Raw genomic sequence first — 19,413 nt, 5'->3', positions numbered from 1 at the left:
TTCAATGTATTTAAAATATGCTATGTATATTTTACCACAATAAAAAATATGGGATTATGCAGCATGTACAATTTTATAACATTTTCTTTTCATTTAATAACAAGTAAATTTCTATGACATTTCCATTTCTCAAAAATATTTTTTTGTTCTTGTCTTATATTTTTATCCATGATAATAAGTCATTTGGTTCAAGTTGTGACTGTCTAAATTCTCCATTGTTAAAGGATCTTTTCTCTTTGTAATAAAAAATTATCTGTGAGATAATTTAAGACTGAAAATTTAGACTCCAGATGTATTTATATACATATACACATACACATATTTATGTATGTGTGTGTGTATACACACATTATATATATATATAATATATACATTATATATATAATAGCTTTATTCATCTCAGGGAGGAAAGGAGAGGGAGAGAGATACAGAAATATCAATGATGAGAGAGAATCACTGATCGGCTGCCTCCTTCCCCTGGGGAGAGAGCCCACCACCTGGGCATGTGGCCCAACCGGGAATAGAACCGTGACCTCCTGGTTCATAGGCTGACGCTCCACTGAGCCACACTGACTTGGAAGTCCTTTCAAAAGGGATAATCATTTGGGTGAAATGCTGCTGAGAGAGAGAAAGATGAGAACAGCAGATATGGACCTTTGGATTTGGTAAGATGGGAGATAGCTGATGTCCTTAACAAGAACAATTTCAATGGTGTGTGCTTTAAAGAAAGAATGGAAGAAAAAGGATAGGAGGCCAGCAAGTATATATAATTCTTTACCAGAGATTCTTCTCTAAAGGAAAAGAGGGCTATTGTTTCTAAGGAAGGATTTATTTATTTATTTATTTATTTATTTATTTTAATACTGAGAGCTATATAGCATGATTCTAACTGATAGGCAGGAACTAGAAGGGAGAAATTGATGTCATGAAGGAGGGAGGTAATTACTGAAACGTAATCCTTGAATGTGTGAGAGGTAATGGGATTCATAGCAGGAGCACAAGGGTTGACCCCAGAGAGGTACAGATTTAGTTCATCTATTGTAATAGGGGAGAAGGAAGAATGTAAAACTACAGATATGGGCATGATGATAGATTTGGGAGGTATTTGAGAGGTAGAAGGATAACAGCAGGGTTTGTTTGTGCTTTTTTCTGTTGTAAAATAAGATAAAATCTTTTGATTGCAGTGATAATTTATAGATCTAAGTCATGTTCATTTCTCTATTAAACTGAAATTCATCTTTTCAGAAAACAAAGGGGGTGAGAGAAGAGAAGAGCTAGGATGCTAACTTACTTTTGTTTTTGCTTTTCTAAAATCTGGCTCAGATTTTTTATAAGGGGACCAAAAAGACAATTCAATGTGAAAAGCATTGTTTTTTTAAGAAAATGTGGCTGTGACAACCAGATATCCACATGCAAAATAAGAATGTCGAACCTGTACCTCATAGCCACATATAAAAAGTAACTCAAAATGGACCAGATACCTAAATTTAAGAACAAAACTGTAAAACTCTTAGAAAAAAAAATACCAGTTGTAAATCTTCATGACCTTGGATTAGGCAATGGCTCTTAGAACATCAAAATCATAAACAACTAAAAATAGATGAACTGACTTCATCAAAATTAAAAACTTTTGTGTTTTAGAGGATATTAAAAAAGTGAAAACAACCTGTAGGATATGAGAAAATATTAGAAAATCATATTTCTGATAAGGGTTAGTATTTAGAATATACACTGAATGGCCAGATTATTATGATCTCTGAATGCATAATAATCTGGCCATTAAGTGTATAACCTATATAATAAAAGGCTAATATGCAAATTGTCCCCTCAACCAAGAGTTCGACAAGCAGGCAGGCTGGCCAACAGCCCATGTCCCCTCCCCCTGGCCAGGCTGGCCTGACCCTACCTATGCACAAATTCATGCACCAGGGTCTCTAAAACACACACACACACACACTCTCTCTCTCTCTTTCTCTCTCTCTCTCTCTCTCTCTCTCTCTCTCTCTCTCTCTCTCTCTCTCTCTCGCAGGACCCCACCCATGCACATATTCATGCACTGGGCCTCTAAAACACACACACACACACACACACACACACACACACGAGAATAATATTCAGCCATAAAAAATAATGATACCATTATAGACTTTAACATGGATGAACCTTTAAGACAAATGCTAAATGAAAGAAGGCAAACAAACACACAAGGATGTATTGCATATTTATATTTATATGAAACTATAGGCCTGGTGCACAAAAATTTGTGCACTGGAGGGGGGTCCCCTCAGCACGGCCTGCCCCCTCTCAGACTGGGAGCCCTCAGGGGATGTCCTACTGGCTGCAGGGAGCGACTGGCCAATCAGGGGAAGGCTCCTGTCCCCATCACCCCCTCGCTGCTGCTGCCTCTGGCCTCCCTCTCCCACAGACCCGGCTGATCAGGGGAAGGTGACGCCCCATCACACCTCTGCGGCTGCCACTGCTGGCTTCCGCAGCTGCCTGAGCTTCAGCCCTCACAGCCACGGCGGCTTGCCTGAGCCTCAGGCAGCTGCTGCAGCTTTGTTCGGAGGGCCTCTGGAAGACACTGTCTCTAATTAGCACATTACCCTTTTATTAGTATGGATGACACTAGAGATATCTTCATAGACAAAATGAAATTAACTGGCCATTGACAAAGTGGGACAAGGGCACTCAGATAAAGGGATCAACATTAGTAAGGATACAGAGGGATGAAACTTCTGGGATATATTTGAAATAAAGTGGTTGTGAGGTAGCCTGGGTATAGGATAAAGAACCACAGAAGAGTAAGTCAGGGAGATAGATTGGGGTAATTTCTATAGGCTTGAATCTTCTGAAATCTATTCAATGAGAAATCCTCTTTGCTTTTACAGCAATTCTATTATGCTTTTAAAACTTCTGTACTACATATTTTTGTTAACTATCTATAAATCTGTCTCATTTAATGGACAGGGAGATCTCCAATGATTAGAAATTATGCCTTAATTTACTCTGGCTTCTCAGAGCCCAGTGCAAAATGTGTCATACATAGAAAGTGCCCACTAGGAGTTTGTTGACTTTGAATTACTAAAATAAATTCAATTAAGACCAGAATCCAGGGAGATGCTGGTAATCTACTAGAAATGACCTGCAAGTATGATAATAAACTTCCTTACCCTTACTGACCTTCTCTCTCTTGAACCTGATGCTGCAACGAGACTTAAAAAATTTGTTTTTTTAAATAAAAGTTTGGAACCCTGGCTGGGTAGTTCAGTTGGTTAGAGCATCATCCCGATATGCCAAGATTCTAGGTTTGATCCCCAGTCAAGGCACATAAAAGAAGCAACCAATGAATGCATAAATAAGTGGAACAACAAATTGATGTTTTGCTCTCTCCTTCTTTTGTTCTAAAAATCAGTACAATAAAATTTTAAAATAATAATTGAAGTTTGAATCCTAGTATAATTTGAATAGTGTTAGAGCAATTGTATTGTGTGGTAGATTTTGGTAGAAAGGGCAAAGAACTATTTGTTCTTTGTTGATCAAAATACTTGAAAGAATTAAGAGACTTTCACTTTAAAATGCAAGAATCAAAGGAGCCTGAAGTGAAATACTAAAAAAAAAAAAATAATCATTTTAATAAATATTCAGCTTACATAAAATACTTTCTCTAAAAAGACCTTGGGGTATTTATGATGGGAGGCAGTGGTGGTTAAGAAGAGATTAGAAAACTATCTATAGAGATAGAGTTAGATATTTTTTCTAATCCAGTCAGGGGCCTTGGGGCCTTTTCAAACCTTTTAATTTTCTATAAATCTTTATGATGAAGGTCATACAGTGGGAACACTTCAGAAAACAGTAGCTCTGTAAGGGAACCGTGTGGTGAGGCTTACCACTAATTTTTTCATGAGGCAGTTTTAAATTCTTTTTCTCATCTGGGAGTTAGTGCAGTAAACTCTACAGTGTCAGCAGCACATTTATAATACTTGGTAATTTTCCCAGTTATATTAGTTAATTGTCTTGTAGCTAAGAATCCTAATTGTATTTCAGCTTCCCAAGTCAGTTAAAAATGGTGAAACTTGGCTCCAAGCAGCAGAGCGTGAAACACTAGAGGGAACAAACAAAAGCCATGTTCAGGAAGTAATTGGAGTGCTCTTGGTGAAGTGCAAACACAGGATAGTTCCGACTACTTTCTCTTGCTGGCAGGACTTCAGAAATGAAGAAAGTCATTTAGTTGCAGGAGTTAATAGATTAGATAGCTTGAAGGACAATGGGTACAGTTAATATTGCTGAATACTGCTTCTCTATTAACATAATTGAAAGCCTGAATCTTGTATCATAATACTGTTGTAATATGTGGCTAAAATATGAAGTGTTGTTTGGCACACATCACAGGACAGACACTTTCTGCCATGGGCATAGAGTCGTACAGAGATGTTATGAGCCTCATAAAACAATATGTTTCTCCTCTGTAAATAAGCAGCATGTTACCGATTGGACTGTAGCGGAAAGGTCAGAACCCCTCCGGAGAGATGGAACAGAGAGAGTAAGTGGAGACTATCAGAGGGCAGAGCTGTCCTGACTTCTGTGGCACCTCTAAGGGTGGACAGCACAGGGTTTACTTACATGGGCACTTTCCAAGGACCACAAAAGAGAAAAGTGATACATGAAATTTAAAAATGTTAAGCTAGTTAGAGGTTATCCTGATAACACCAAGATTTCGGGTTCAATCTCTGGTCAGGGCACTTACAAAACTCAACCAATCAAGGCATAAGTGGAACAACAAATTGATCTCTCTTCTCTCTCTCTCTCTCTTCCTCCCTCCCTTCTTCCCTCCCTCCCTCTCTCTTTCCCCCGCCTTCTTTTTTCCTCTCCCCCTCTTCCTCTCTCTCTCTAAATTAAATAAATAAATAGATAGATAAATATAATTTTAGAATCAGACTTCAACCTCTGAGAGATCTAGGTCAGCTAGATAAATATAATAGACTTTATTTTTTAATTTTTTTTAAATAAGTTTTTATTGTTCATATTATTACAAATGTTCCTCTCCCCCCCCCCCCCATTGCTCTCCTCCACCAGGTTCCCACCCCACCCTCTGCCCTTTCCCCTCTCCCCATTGTCCTCATCCATAGGTGCACAGTTTATGTTCAGTCTCTTCCCACATCCCCCTCTCCCCTTTTCCCCAAGAATCGTCAGTTCACTCCTCTTCCATACCTCTGATTCTATTATATTCAACAGTTAATATTGTTCATCAGATTTTTTTAATTTCCTTGGTTTTTAGATTCACTTGTTGATAGTTACGTATTTGTTGTTCATAGTTTTTATCTTTGTTTACTTTCTCTTCTGAAAGAACCCCCTTCAGCAATTCATATAATTCTGGTTTGGTGGTGATGAACTCCTTTAGCTTTTTTTATTTTATTGGTGAAGCTCTTTATCTGGCCTTCGATTCTGAGTGATAGCTTTGCTGGGTAGATTATTTTTGGCTGTAGGTACTTGCTATTCATCACATTGAATAATTCTTGCCATTCCCTTCTGGCCTGCATGGTTTCTGTTGAGAAGTCAGCTGACAATCGTATAGGTACTCCTTTATAGGTTACTACCTTCTTTGCTCTTGCTTCTTTTGATATTCTCTCTTTGTCTTTTGCTCTTGGAATTTTAATAATGATGTGTCTCGGTGTGGTCCTCTTTGGATTCCTTTTGTTTGGAGTTCTGTGTGCTTCCTGGACTTGTAAGTCTAATTCTTTCACCAGGTGGGAGAAGTTTTCTGTCACTATTTCTTTCAGTATGTTTTCGATATCTTGCTCTCTCTCATCTTCTGGGACCCCCATAATTCTGATGTTGGTTTGCTTGAAGTTGTCCCAGAGGTTTCTTACATTATCTTCAATTTTCTGGATTCTCTTGCCTTCTAGCTTCTGTGGAGGAGTGTCTTCTGGCTCTTTATGTTCCAAATCTTTGACTTGATTCTTGCGATCTTCCCTTCTGTTTTTAGGACTCTGTAAAATATTTTTTATTTCAGACAATGTATTCTTTATTTCTTGTTGATCCCTTATCATTTCTTGTTGTCTCCTTATTAATTCTAGTTGATCTCTTTTCATATCCTCATAGGCCTTATCCATCTTTTCTAGGAAATTCTTGAAAAACCTTATAAGCGTAGATTTGAACTCTATATCCATACGCTTTTTGTCCTCCATTTCTTTCGTTTGTGATCTATTTTGTTGTCGCATTTCGCAGTTACAGATGGGACGGGGTTTCAGGGTGGAGCCTGCAGCTTTGGCTTCTGTCAGCCCCGCCCTATGCGAGTCCTTCAGTGCTCGCTGCAGGCGCCTCTTGGGCTTTTCCAGCTCCTCTGCGCCTCCTTCTGGTTTTCTCCTTGCTTCTCGCTGTAGAATTTCCAGTCAGTCAACCTTCCTGTAGTTCTGGGCAATGTCCGTTTTATATTTTAGTTGTATTTTATTGAAATTGTTGTGTGCAGCTGTGGCTAGGTGTTCACCTGGGCGCAGCCATCTTGGATCTCTCCTATAATAGACTTTAAACCCAAATTTAGCACAACTAATAATATCACAACAATAATGACTATGGCAACAGCAGCAAAGTATAGGCCTCCTAAGTATTATTGTGAATTCAAAAATAAACAAACCAACAAAAATGAGGAAAAAAACATCAAAAAAGCACACACAGTCCCTCTCTTCTTTAGGAAGTCACAGGCTGAAGAGAGAAACATAAACATACAAAAGGATGAAGTAACTCAAGGTAGAAGACAGACAGGAAATAATTGTAAAATAAACAGAAAGGCATATATTAATTTTAGCCTGTCAACTAAATATGCAACCTTGAATAATTCATCTAACTCAGTAACTATTTGTGAAACGAATAACCTTTTCAGAGTCAAGGTTTCTTTACCCAAGGTTACTTTTCAGATCTGAATTTTTTTCATAGGGCTATCTGACAAAACTATGATACAGACAAAAAAATGTTACATGTGAAACTATTATAATTTTTTCTAGTATTATCAAGATATAATTGACAAATACAAATTGTACATATGATCTATGTTTATACTGTGAAATGATTACCACAATCAGGCAAATTAACACATTCATCACCTCACATAGTTACAATTTTTTTGTGTGTGTGTGTGGTGAGAACATTAAGATCTATTCTCTTAGCAAATTTCAAGTATAAAATGCAGTATTGTTAACTGTAGTCATCACTTTGTACATTAGAACCCCAGAAGTTATTCATCTTATAACTGAAAATTTGCACTCTTTGACCAATACCTTTTCCCTTGATCCCACTATCCCTGGCAACCACTCTGCTTTAATAAGTTCAACATTTTTAGATACCACATATATGATCATATGGTATTTATCTTTCTGTGTAAGGCTTACTTCACTTAGCATAATGTCCACCATATGGTGGTGTGTTATGTATACATTATATTATATATACAAGAAATATATATTATATATATATGGTTGTGTATATGTATACATATTATATATACAAGAAATATATACATATACACACAATATACACCACAATGGAATATTATTTACACCACATTTTCTTTATCCTTTCACTCATTCATTGACAGATCCTTAAATGGTTCCATACCTTGGCTATTACAAACAATGCAGCAGTGAACATGAGGGTGTAGATATCCCTTTAAGACACTGATTTCATTTCCTTTATACATATTGACATAGAAGTGAAATTGCTAGAACACATGGTAGTTCTATTTTAACTTTTTTGAGTAAACTCTACACTGATTTCCATAATGCCTGTACCAAATTACATTCCCACCAACCATGTTCAAGGGTCCTTTTTTCTCCACATCTTCACCAACCCTTAACTCTTGCTTTTTTGAAAACCACCATCCTTAACAGGGGTGAGATGACACCTCTTTGAGGTTTCAATTTGGACTTCCCTGATGAATAGAGATGTTGAGCATGTATTCATATGCATGCTGGAGATCCCCATGTCTTCTATGAAAAAATATCTATTCAGGCCCTTTGCCAACTATTATTGAACTGGAATATTGCCTTTGGCTATTGAATTATATGAATTTCTTATATATTTTGTATATTAACCCCTTATAAGGTATATAGATTGCAAGTATTTTCTTATTCCATAAACTTCCTTTTCAATTTGATGATGGTTTCTTCTGCTGCACGGAACCTTGTAGTCCCTCCCCACTTGTTGATTTTTGTGGGTTTTTTTGCCAGTGATTTCGTGTCAAATAAAAAAAAAAATCATTGCCAAGACCAATGTTGAGGAGCTTTTCCCAAACGTTTTCCTCTAGGAGTGGTACAGCTTCCGGTCTTATGTGTACTGTAGGTCTTTAATCCATTTTGAGCTAATTTTTGAGTATGATTTAAGATAGGGGTCCAGTTTCATTCTTTTGTGTGTGGAAATCCAGTTTTTTCACCATTTATTGAAGAGACTATTCTTTCTCCACTGTGCATTCTTGGTGTCCTTGCCAAAGATCAGTTGACTGTATATGCATGGGTTTATTTCTAGAATTAGGAGTTAAAGTTGTTCCTATATCTTGGTCCCAGCTTGTGTGAAGATTCAGAGCCAACTCATGTGAGGAAAATGAATCCAGTAGGTTAGTGGAGTGCATAAAATGTAGCAGTTATCTAATCACGAGGTGATGGAGGCCTAAATTGGGGTTGCCATCATTGCTGGGGGTGGGGGAGGAGACGGGAATGTTGGAGATACTGAAAAGGAAATAGTGACAAGATTTAGTAACTGATTATCTAAAAGGTTTGAGTGTAGTGGTTGACAGAATGAAGCTTAGCCAAGTTGAGAGGGAAAGGTGAGAAAATGAGTTGTGTTTGGGCGCGGTGACTTTATGGCAAAGGCTAACGTAGAGATGAGTAGCAGGAACCAGAAACTCAGAACCCAGTTCAGGTGGTTTCACTGAGACAGTGATTTGAAAATCATCCTTCTGAAACTAGATTAGCTGTGGAAGGGACAGCTGACAGAGGGGGAGCCAGAGATCAAGGAAGGAGACTTGGAGGTCACTGGATTTAGAGGGGGAAAGGAAAGGAACACCACAATAGAAAGAAACAATACAGGAAACGGAAAATTTTCCGGAATGCACGAAGCACCATAATACATTCATGATGATGAAAATTGTTCTTTCAAAAGTGAAAAAGTTTACAAAATATATCCCTATGCAAATACATTGAAAGAAGTCTGGACAAATATATAACCAAACCTACAATAACAGTTACCTCTAGAGGAGAGAGGAACGAATTAGAATTGTAGAGCAAGAGACTGAAGTTCCACTTCAGGAATGCTTTAAATTTTTCTAAGGAGCATGTATTCCCTATGTAATTCAAAAGTACTAAAAAATGGAACAAATGGACAAGAAAGCACTGTTAGGATAGAACAACCCTTTCACTTTCAGGCAGAACATGCTCTTCCAGGAAAAGATTTGTCTCTAATGCACACTGGAAAGTGATTTATTGTAGTTTCCCTCACCTACCTAACCAATTAAGAACACTTCTGCAACATAAGCAAAGATATTTTAACTCTATATTCTTCATCATATTATTTTAGGTAAATAATTATCATAGGTTCAGCTATTTATTCAGCTTTATTACAGAAAGTAAAAGCATTTTAATCACTCTTAATTGCTTTATGTTTTTATGTAGGAGCCAAATACAAACTTCCATTGTTAGTATGCCTATAGGACACTCATCTGTAGGAAAGGAGACCATGAACTTGGGTGGAAACAGAAACATGCTAGATAAGTTTTTCACTTATGAATAATGGACCTCTGACTTTTAGGTGACACTCCCAAGCTGTTGGGAGATTTTTCTGTATCTATGACTCCCTTAAATACCGATCACTTCTTAACTTTAAATGACAGGACAGTAAACCACAACTTGGAATCTTTCCAGGATGACAAAACCGAGAGTTCTTCCCCCTCTTCTTCTCTCTCCTATGAATCATCTTTCTTCAGGGCCTGGCCTTTATTTCTGCCACCATGTTCTGTTACTGGTACATTCGATGAAAAGAAGGAACAAATTCTCTTAAATGTAACAAACACAATGTTTTCTGCAAATAGCATTTACTTATAACAATGGTTGTGCTTTAGCAATTTCAATCAAGCGATGTCTTGCTAAAGCATATCTATTTCTTCTTACCCAAACTTTTTTGGTAAATTTTTAAACAATGTTATTGAGGGGTATTTTGCATATCACAAAATTTAACTTTTCAAGTGTACAGTATGATGATTTTTTTAGTAACTTTACTAGTCGTATAACTATCACCATGAATCGGGTTCAGAACATTTTTCCTGACCCCAATAAGGTCCTTCAGAATATTTACAGTTAATCTCTGTCCCTCCCTGGCCCCCACCCCCAGCCTATCACACTCTGTTTCTATAAATTTGCCTTTTCTAGACATTTCGTATAAAGTGGAATTGTGTGTAATATATAGTTTCTCAATCTCGAATCTGACTTTAGAGAACAAAACTAGAAGTTTCCCTTTGGCTTTAAGAAAATCACACACTGAAGGAAATATTTACCTTTCAAATTAAACATTACAATAAATACTGTTTAACATCTAAAGGACTAAGAATATTAACCCTGTTCTCTCTTTAAGTTCTAACATTTAGAAATTCTAAAAGCAATATTATGTTACAGTGCTAAAAACATGAAAAGAATGATGATTGATCTTTTTCACATGTTGAAACAGAAAATAAGAGAGCCACCTCTGAAGTTTCAAATTATTTTAATATGTTGCACTTCACATATAACACAAAGCTTGTCCTTTCACTCATTTAGGATGAAATGTAACTTTCCCTTCAAGAAAAAACTTTAAATGGCCTGTTGGTTAACATACTAGTTAATACCTATTGCTTTTATATTATTTCCTTCTTCCGTATTTTTACAAGGAAAAACATAAGCACATCATGTGTAACAAGAGGGACTGGACCAGCCTTGCTTATGGGATGCACCTGTCCAACAACCTCATCTCTGTGAGAGCCTCGGACCCACCAGACCTGTACATGGTCCTTACACCTTGGAGAAGAGCAAGGGTTACTCCTTTAAAGTAGGCATGCGTGATGAGAATTTATGCTTTTCAGCCTCTGGTGAATTTTAGTAAGAACACATCTTAATTTCAGAAAATAATTCTTAGCAGTATTTTAGAAATTGCTGTTGTCAGTTTTAGATGATGCATATGGATTAGCTAATGCTTTTGATGAATGGACATATCACTAAGTACTCTGTCTTTGGTTCAGAATTTAGTATAAAATAGATCACTAAGCTCTACCAAAATCAAAAGACATTATCCTTAAGCTTTTCTCATGAAGCCACTCTAACCGTAAGAGATTCTATGAAGAGTAGAAAAATTATTTTTAATATAATTATGTCTTCGGTGCTAGTTTTAAACAATTACAGAAACATAGGAAAAATATTATTCATCTAAATAAATAATACCTCAAGATATAAATTAGCCAATAAGCAATAAGTGATACTTAGCTCCTCTTTAGCCTCTCAAAACATCACATTTGAAAATGTGTTACTCCTCTATTTTTTGTTTTTACTGCCACTATCTGAAGAGCAGAAAAATAATAAGCACTTGCTGATAACAATTTATAATTCTATTACATTTCAGGAAGCAATGGAACTATGTGTAAGAATTGAAACTAAGAAGAAAAAAATCAAAGTGATTCAGTCTGAGAGGAAATACTGAACAAGATCTAAACTCTAAAAATTCTAAGTTATCAAAAACACAGGCAAAAACCACTTCCGAAAAGCCCTAGAAATCAATCTTTTAACCTGTTTTTGAAAAGTCATAGGATATTTCATCACTCTGGAAATCTCAGTACCAATGGTTCTTTCTTTGTTTTATCTCTGTTGTTAACTGATATGGTAACTGCTGAAAACCAAAATGTTCCCTGTGAATGTGTCATACTAATTTTAATAAGTACAAACAGAATGTTATTTTTTGTTTTATAAAGTCAATCAAACTTACACGATCATAGGTCAAACAAAAAAAACTAGTAGATTTTGCTGAGTTGTGTTTTGTTATTTTTTTAGGAAAAGCCCAGCTTACTGCTTCTTGACAATTCCTTGAAAAAAGTTGGTAAGCCAAAGTAAATATTGTATTAGAGAACAGGGGCATGACAATAGACTCAGTACACACTGCCAGCCTTTGTTTTTTGTTTTTGTTTTTGCTTTTAAATTTTTTTATTTATTAAATTATTATCTGTGTACATATTTTAACATTGCCCCCTTTGTTTTTAAGACGAGGAAAACTAATACACTGCTAAAGAGAAAAGTGGCAGCTTCTGTAAAGAAAAGATTGAGAGAAAGGTGTGTGTGTGTGTGTGCACGCGGAAAACATACACTATTTTTATCTATTTAAAATTTATAAATTAACCAATAACTTATTCCAGAAAATAACTGCAAATGAAAATACCTTTGAATGCTCATTTTTGAAATGAAGTGCTTAATAGCTATTCTGTTACGTCAAAAATATATAAAGGATTTAAAACATTTTCAGTTACATTTAATTATCTCCACTTGTCTTTTGACAATTTGCCTCACATTCTATTCTAGGTATACAAGAAGTGAAAATCTCTGAACGGATACTACAGATGTGAATAGAGACAGGAAGTTGAAGGCATGCCTGCTTAATGGCCGGTGGCAGGTTTTGACAAGGACCACATTGTTCCATTTAAACCTGTAAGGCTGAGGAGTGTGAAGGAGTCAGTCCTTCAAGGCTGTCCTTTAAAAAAACTTGGAAATTGTACAAGAAATTCATATGTGCTCGTAAGCATTTGTTTTAACTGGGATATGCTGACCAGAGGAACAAAGTGTGGTTAGAGCAACGTTAGCTGGGCCGTCTCTCCATAATCTCACTTGAGTTATCTCACAAGTACGAATTCATTCTCTAACCATGGCATTCTTCTCTTGTTACTTTTAGAAGCAGGAAAAGTGTTTATTTTTTTCTGACTCGATGAATAAAAATAACTGATACAAACAACAAATTTGAATTTTTCTTTCATTATTTGACTTCAGGCATTCTTAGCATAATTCTTTACAAACTAATTTGGGAAGATAACATCTACACCAGCTCCTGTTAGCCAGCCACTTGACCCTGGCTCTTAAACCAGAGAAGGAAAAGTTAAAAATGCACAGTGTTTTGTACCGGTGCCCCCCCTTCTTTTCTCAAGTGTTCCTCACTGACCCCAGCTAGCTCTACTGATCACGCCCTTCCTTCTGGGAACAGCTGGACCAGTGGTTGGCAAACTCATTAGTCAACAGAGCCAAATATCAACAGTACAACGATTGAAATTTCTTTTGAGAGCCCAATTTCTCAAACTTAAACTTCTTCTAACACCACTTCTTCAAAATAGACTCGCCCAGGCCTTGGTATTTTGTGGAAGAGCCACACTCAAGGGGCCAAAGAGCCACATGTGGCTCGCCAGCCCGTTTGCGGACCCCAGGGCTAGTCCCTAGACTTCACTCTACAACACCAGGTGGGAGCCTGCTCATTCACAGAGGCTACCATGTGGGACACACCTCATTGTGCACAAGGTGCCCACCTGCCTTCCGCAGGGGTCACTACCTGGTCTCTGGATTCTGTCCTAGAGGTCCTTGTTGTGTTATCTCCTAGCCTGTATCATCAGCTTCCATCTCTCCATAAACTCAACTTGCTATGCTTACTGATGTGCGAACATTTCGTTCATTAAAATATTATAATACCTCAGGCCCTGATCGGTTTGGCTCAGTGGATAGAGCGTTGGCCTGTGGACTGAAGGGTTCCAGGTTCGATTCCGTTCAAGGGCATGTACCTTGGTTGCGGGCACATTTCCAGTAGGGCGTGTGTAGAAGGCAGCTGATTGATGTTTCTAACTCTCTATCCCTCTCCCTTACTCTCCGTAAAAAATCAATAAACTATATTAAAAAAAAATAACATATTATAATACCCCAAATGAAGCAAAACCAAGGAAAACCGAATCCTTTCTGGATGGAGTCCACTTCTCTAAACAACAGCCTTTCCTTCCCCTCCCTCACAAAAGGCGCACACATAAGCTGAGTGTCCTTGTCCTCAGTGATGATAATACCTTCCTGGAGGCTGTTTCCCTGGATTGTCACATGCCTCTTTGCGGCTCTCCCAGCACCTCTTACTCTTCTCTTTGATTTTTCCTTCTGCACAGCTTGCCACAGGATCTTTCATAAAATACAATTCTGTCTCTATCATCTTTCCATTTACATTCCTGCAATCACTCCCCATCATTTTCAAGAGAAAAATATAAACTTCTTAATAAGGGGTACATGATGTTACCTGTTTAGCTTCGTCTCTTAAACCACCCTTAGCTTCTCCTTCATTCTGCATTCAAACGTTCCAAATCCACTGCTGAACCTGCTGCTCTCCTGAACGTCCTCCTCACTGCCCTGCATGTCCTTGCACGTGTCTTTGTATGTTTTTTTTTTTTTTTTCCTCTCCAGGAGCACCCTTATCTTGATTTCCCTGCCCACTAAACTTCTACATAACCTTACTTCAAAGTCCTCTTCTTTCAGAAACCTTCTCTGATCCTCATCTCCCCAGATGGTCTCTCTCCTTCCTCTGTCCTCACACAGGCCCTGTGAACTATAGTTGAAGCTTCTTAAGAAGAGCACCAGAACCATATTTCCCAGTGCTTAGTACACAACAGACACAGTAAATGTGTATTATTTAATTATTTAATTATTTAATTTTTCTTCACTTGTCCTCCATCCCCATAAATGCAGTATTTATGTCTTCTATTCGCTGAATCCCCAGGTAGCATCTAGCAAGTACTACATAACTAGATCTCAACAAAGATAAACAACTGTTGAAGGAACCAACAGGATAACTACCTCCAAACTCTCGCTCTTCCACCAGCTCTGCATGTGGTTGCAAGATTACTTTTCCTGATCTACCAGCTTACCAAGGTTTCCATCAGGGATCCCTCCCCAGCTAAAACTCTCAGTGGCATCCTATGACCTGTAGGATGAAGCCAAGTTTTCCTACCGTCCTTCTTCTGGGTAGAAATAGTCTTTCTTTGATCTTCACAGATTCTCTCCTCCTCCCACTTCTTATCTTAATTCAGGCCTTTCCTACCTACTCAAACTAAAATTGTCCTTGAGCCATGAACCTGATTTAGTTTCTCAGTGCCCCCATATATTAAAGCTAAAATGTCCTTCTTCATGGGCATTTTCCTATTTTTTCCCCCCCCTAATGTCTTGCTATTGCCTCCCTCACTAGAATGTAAGGGCCAAGACTACATAAAAAAACTGTTAATACTTAATAAATGAATTCGGCAATGTGGCAGGATACAAAATTAACACCCAGAAATCTATGACTTTTTAAAAATACATTAATAATGAACTTACAGAAAGAGAAATTAAAAAAAAAAAAACTCAACTGATACAGTTCCTAGGGCAATGGAAACTAAGGAGAAAATAAACAAATGGGACCACATCAAAATAAAAAGCTTCTGCACAGCAAAAGAAACCATCAACAAGCCGAAACTGGTTTGGCTCAGTGGATAGAGCGTCAGCCTGCAGACTGAAAGGTCCTGGGTTTAATTCCGGTCAAGGGCATGTTCCTTGGTTGTGGGCACATTCTCAGTGGGGGGTGTGCAAGAGGCAGCTGATCGATGATTCTCTCTCATCGATGTTTCTAACTCTCTATCCTTCTATCTTCATCTCTGTAAAAATCAATAAAATATATTAAATAGAAAGAAAGAAAAAAAAGAAAGAAAAGAAACCATTAACAAAACAACAAGAAAGCCACTGCATGGGAAAACATATTTACCAATGCTATTTCAGATAAAGGTTTACTCTACAAACTTTATAGGGAGCTCACACAACTTTACAAAAGGAATATAAACAATCCAATCAAAAAATGGGCAAAGAACCTAAATAGACACTTTTTGAAAGAGCACATACAGAAGACCAAGAGACATATGAAAACATGCTCAAAGCCACTAATCATCCGAGAGATGAAATCAAAATGACAACGAGGTACCATTTCACACCTGTCAGAATGGCTATGATCAACAAATCAACAAGCATCAAGTGCTGGTGAGGATGTGGAGAAAAAGAAACCCTCGTGCACTGCTGGTGGGAATGCAGACTGGTGCAGCCACTGTGGAGAACAGTGTGGAGTTTCCTCAAAAAACTGAAAATGGAACTCTCATTTGACCCAGTAATCCCACTTCTGGGAATATATCCCAAGAAACCAGAAACACCAATCAGAAAGGCTATATGCACCTCTATGTTCACAGCAGCACAATTCACCATAGCTAAGATTTGGAAATAGCCTAAGTGCCCATCAGAAGACAAGTGGATTAGAAAACTGTGTTATATCTACACAATGGAATACTACGTTGTTGTAAAAAAGAAGGAATTCTTACCATTTGCAACAGCACAGATGGAACTAGAGAGCATTATGCTAAGCAAAATAAGCCAGTCAGAGAAAGATAAATACCACGTGATCTCACTTATTTCTGGAATATAATGAACAACATAAACTGATGAACAAAAATAGATCTGGAGACATAGAAGCATTGAACAGACTGTACAACCTATGAGGGAAAGCAGGGGGTAAGGGGGTTAGAGATCAACCAAAGGACTTGTATGCATGCAATGAGTACAACCAATGAATACAGACAGTAGGGGGGTGAGGGCTTGTGCTTGGAGGAGAGGTCAATGGGGAAAAACAGGAGACTAATGTAATACTTTAACAATAAAGAATAAAAAAAAATCCCATTTACCAGTGCAACAAAAAATTTTAAGATACCTAGGAATAAACTTACTGGTAACTAAGGAGGTAAAAGACCTGTACTTGGAAAACTACAGGATATTGAAAAAAGAGATAGAAGAAGACATAAACAAATGGAAGAATACTGATATAGTGTGTTCATGGATTGGTAGAATCAACATCATTAAAATGTCCATACTACCCAAAGCAATCTATAGATTCAATGCAATTCCCATTAAGATACCAGCAGAATATTTCACAGATCTAGAACAAACTGTCCAAAAATTCATATGGGGGAAAAAATTCTTAAGGAATAGAATGTAAGGGCCATAAACACAAAGGCCTGGTTGACTTAGTTCACTGCTTCATCCCCTGTCCTAGAACCAGAAGGTTAAGTGCTAAACATTGTTCAAGGAAGGAAAGACTGAATGTAAAAGTAATTCCAACGAGCATTCAAGGTCTCCGATGGTTTGGCCTCACTCTACTGTCCCAGCCTTATTTTCCCAAACACTCACTGTGCCTCCTAACTAGGCCCATCTATAAGATCCTTATCTTCATTTTCTTCCAATTTAAATTATCTTCCGCTTTTAAATCAAGCTAAAACTCCACCTCTTCTATAAGGCAGTCCAAAGTGGTAACCTCACCCGGCTGATGAGGCTCAGTGATTAAGCGTCGAACTATGACCCAGGAGGTCACGGTTCGATTCCCAGTCAGGGCACATGCCCAGGTTGTGGACTCAGAGGCAACCGATCAATGATTCTCTCTCATCATTGATGTTTCTAGCTCTCTTTCCCTCTCCCATCCCCTCTGAAATCAGTAAAAATATATTTAGAAAAACCAACAAAGTGGTAATCTCTTTGACTATATCACTCATCTATTTAATGCCTTAAATATCTTTTAATTCTTTAGAGCTGTCTTATAATGATTTTTTTTAATTTCAGAAATAGGTTTTAAGTTATAATAAAAACATCCTTAAAAGGAAATATTCTTTATGCTATGAGTAAATAAGATTCAAAGTCCAATTTATTTAATTATTTTAAATTGCATGCTTTTGGTTTTAAGTATACCAAAGAAGTTTGCTTTGTGCAACGTAATGGTTAAAAGGAAACATTCAAAATTTGTGAGAGTTGGTTCTAGTAACAATTCTGATGTCCACTTTAACTGAAGATAATAATGACTGACCATGCCATGAAAAGGCATCCCAAAAGTAACTCTTCCACCTTTTAACTGTGAGCCCAAGATGGCTTCAGTTGATTACATAATTTGTTTTAATATTATAATCAATACTATTAGAATATTCTCAAAACTTCAAGTCAATTTCAAATAGTTTTACTGATCTGCATCTTGCTGACCCCAGTGGTAGATAAATACAAACATACCTATACTCAGAGCAGAGAATGCAATATGTAGCATGTAAGTAAAAGAGACATGCCAACCTGGTTGTCTTGGCCCCACAAGTGTCCTCTGCTGAATTCATGTCACCCCAGCCGGGGTTTCTCGGACTTAGCCGCAGGGTGACCTCAGCAACACCATCATGTCGCTCTGGCCATGGCACCCTGTGGACCTGAAGAGATCCCTCACTCTTGGACTTTGGGATCTAGAAAATAAAATTTAAAAGAGAGAGAGAGGGGAATTAAAAATAAAAAAATAAAAAGAACCTTCAAATTAAGTTACTGCAGAATATTTATTATAATTTATTAATAATCACATGCATTAACACTCCAACCTAGATATGGATTTTATAAACCTAGGTATGGAATTAAAAATACATTTAAAAATTCTTATATAGCTGTGGGCACAGTGAAGGGGAATGTCTGAACCATATATGGCCAGACCCCTCTCTCCTGGATTCTGATACAAATCTTCCTCAGGCCTAACACTCCTTAGAATAACCATTCTATGTAATGAAGATTTTAAGAGTATATCAGACTGCAACCTGGAGTGAAGAAAATAACAAAAAGAAAGAGGCAGAAAAATAAAAGGCTGAAAAATCACTGAAATAAAGAATGCCAATGTCAGAAAGGTATCTAGAAATATTTACTATCAACAACAAGCTTCACACCAGTTTGTTAATTATTTCTATTGGAATTCTCTTAACACACGCACCAAATATTTGGTGTACTGACTTTTCATAGCTGAAGTTATATGCTTCCTCCAACCTCAAGCTCTCTTATTCTAAACTGTAAAGAAAGTGAATACAACCAATATTCTTTTCCTAAAAATGTATATAAATCATGTCAGAATTTCAGGAATATTTCAAACCCTTGGATCAACTTTATTTGTTACACTGGAAACTTCTCCTCATACCTAGAACTTTTCTTATGCTGGTTTTTCCACCTGCAATGCTATCAATTCATCACTGGCCACTCATCAACTGTGTAAGATCAAACCAAACCCTAAGTTCCCTTGAAGTTGAGATAAGAATCCACTACCCAAAAAGCTTCTTCAACAACCTCAGGTCTTAACCAGCTTTCCCAACTCTGAATTCCTGCAGCCCTATCTACACTTGATTACATGTCATCTGATACCTTAAGTTTAGTTCATAATTATGCTGCCTAACATTTCTAGATTATATTACCTAAGCCAGATCCTCATGTTCTTCCTATTTCTCTTCTTCCATCCCTTTTTCCCCTCTTCCTCTTCTCTGTGTTATTTTTTTAAAAA

General features: G+C 37.3%; 1 protein-coding gene across 4 annotated transcripts in view; it reads right to left on the bottom strand.

The window, feature by feature from the left end:
- Positions 1-19,413, bottom strand: part of FAM13A (family with sequence similarity 13 member A) — a 233,136-nt gene that overhangs the window by 104,907 nt on the left and 108,816 nt on the right. For 2 of the 4 annotated variants that reach the window (XM_045570814.1, XM_045570816.1), the window contains exon 7: positions 18,186-18,346. In XM_045570814.1, coding sequence (XP_045426770.1) covers positions 18,186-18,346 — 161 coding nt within the window. The remainder of the gene's footprint in view (positions 1-18,185; positions 18,347-19,413) is intronic. The other 2 variants (XM_036453731.2, XM_036453808.2) reach the window with 1 other exon arrangement.

Source organism: Pipistrellus kuhlii, unplaced genomic scaffold (assembly GCF_014108245.1).
Source record: "Pipistrellus kuhlii isolate mPipKuh1 unplaced genomic scaffold, mPipKuh1.p scaffold_m20_p_1, whole genome shotgun sequence".
Taxonomy (NCBI): domain Eukaryota; kingdom Metazoa; phylum Chordata; class Mammalia; order Chiroptera; family Vespertilionidae; genus Pipistrellus; species Pipistrellus kuhlii.
The sequence above is the reverse complement of the archived record's forward strand: the minus strand, read 5'-3'. Positions and strand labels throughout refer to the sequence as shown.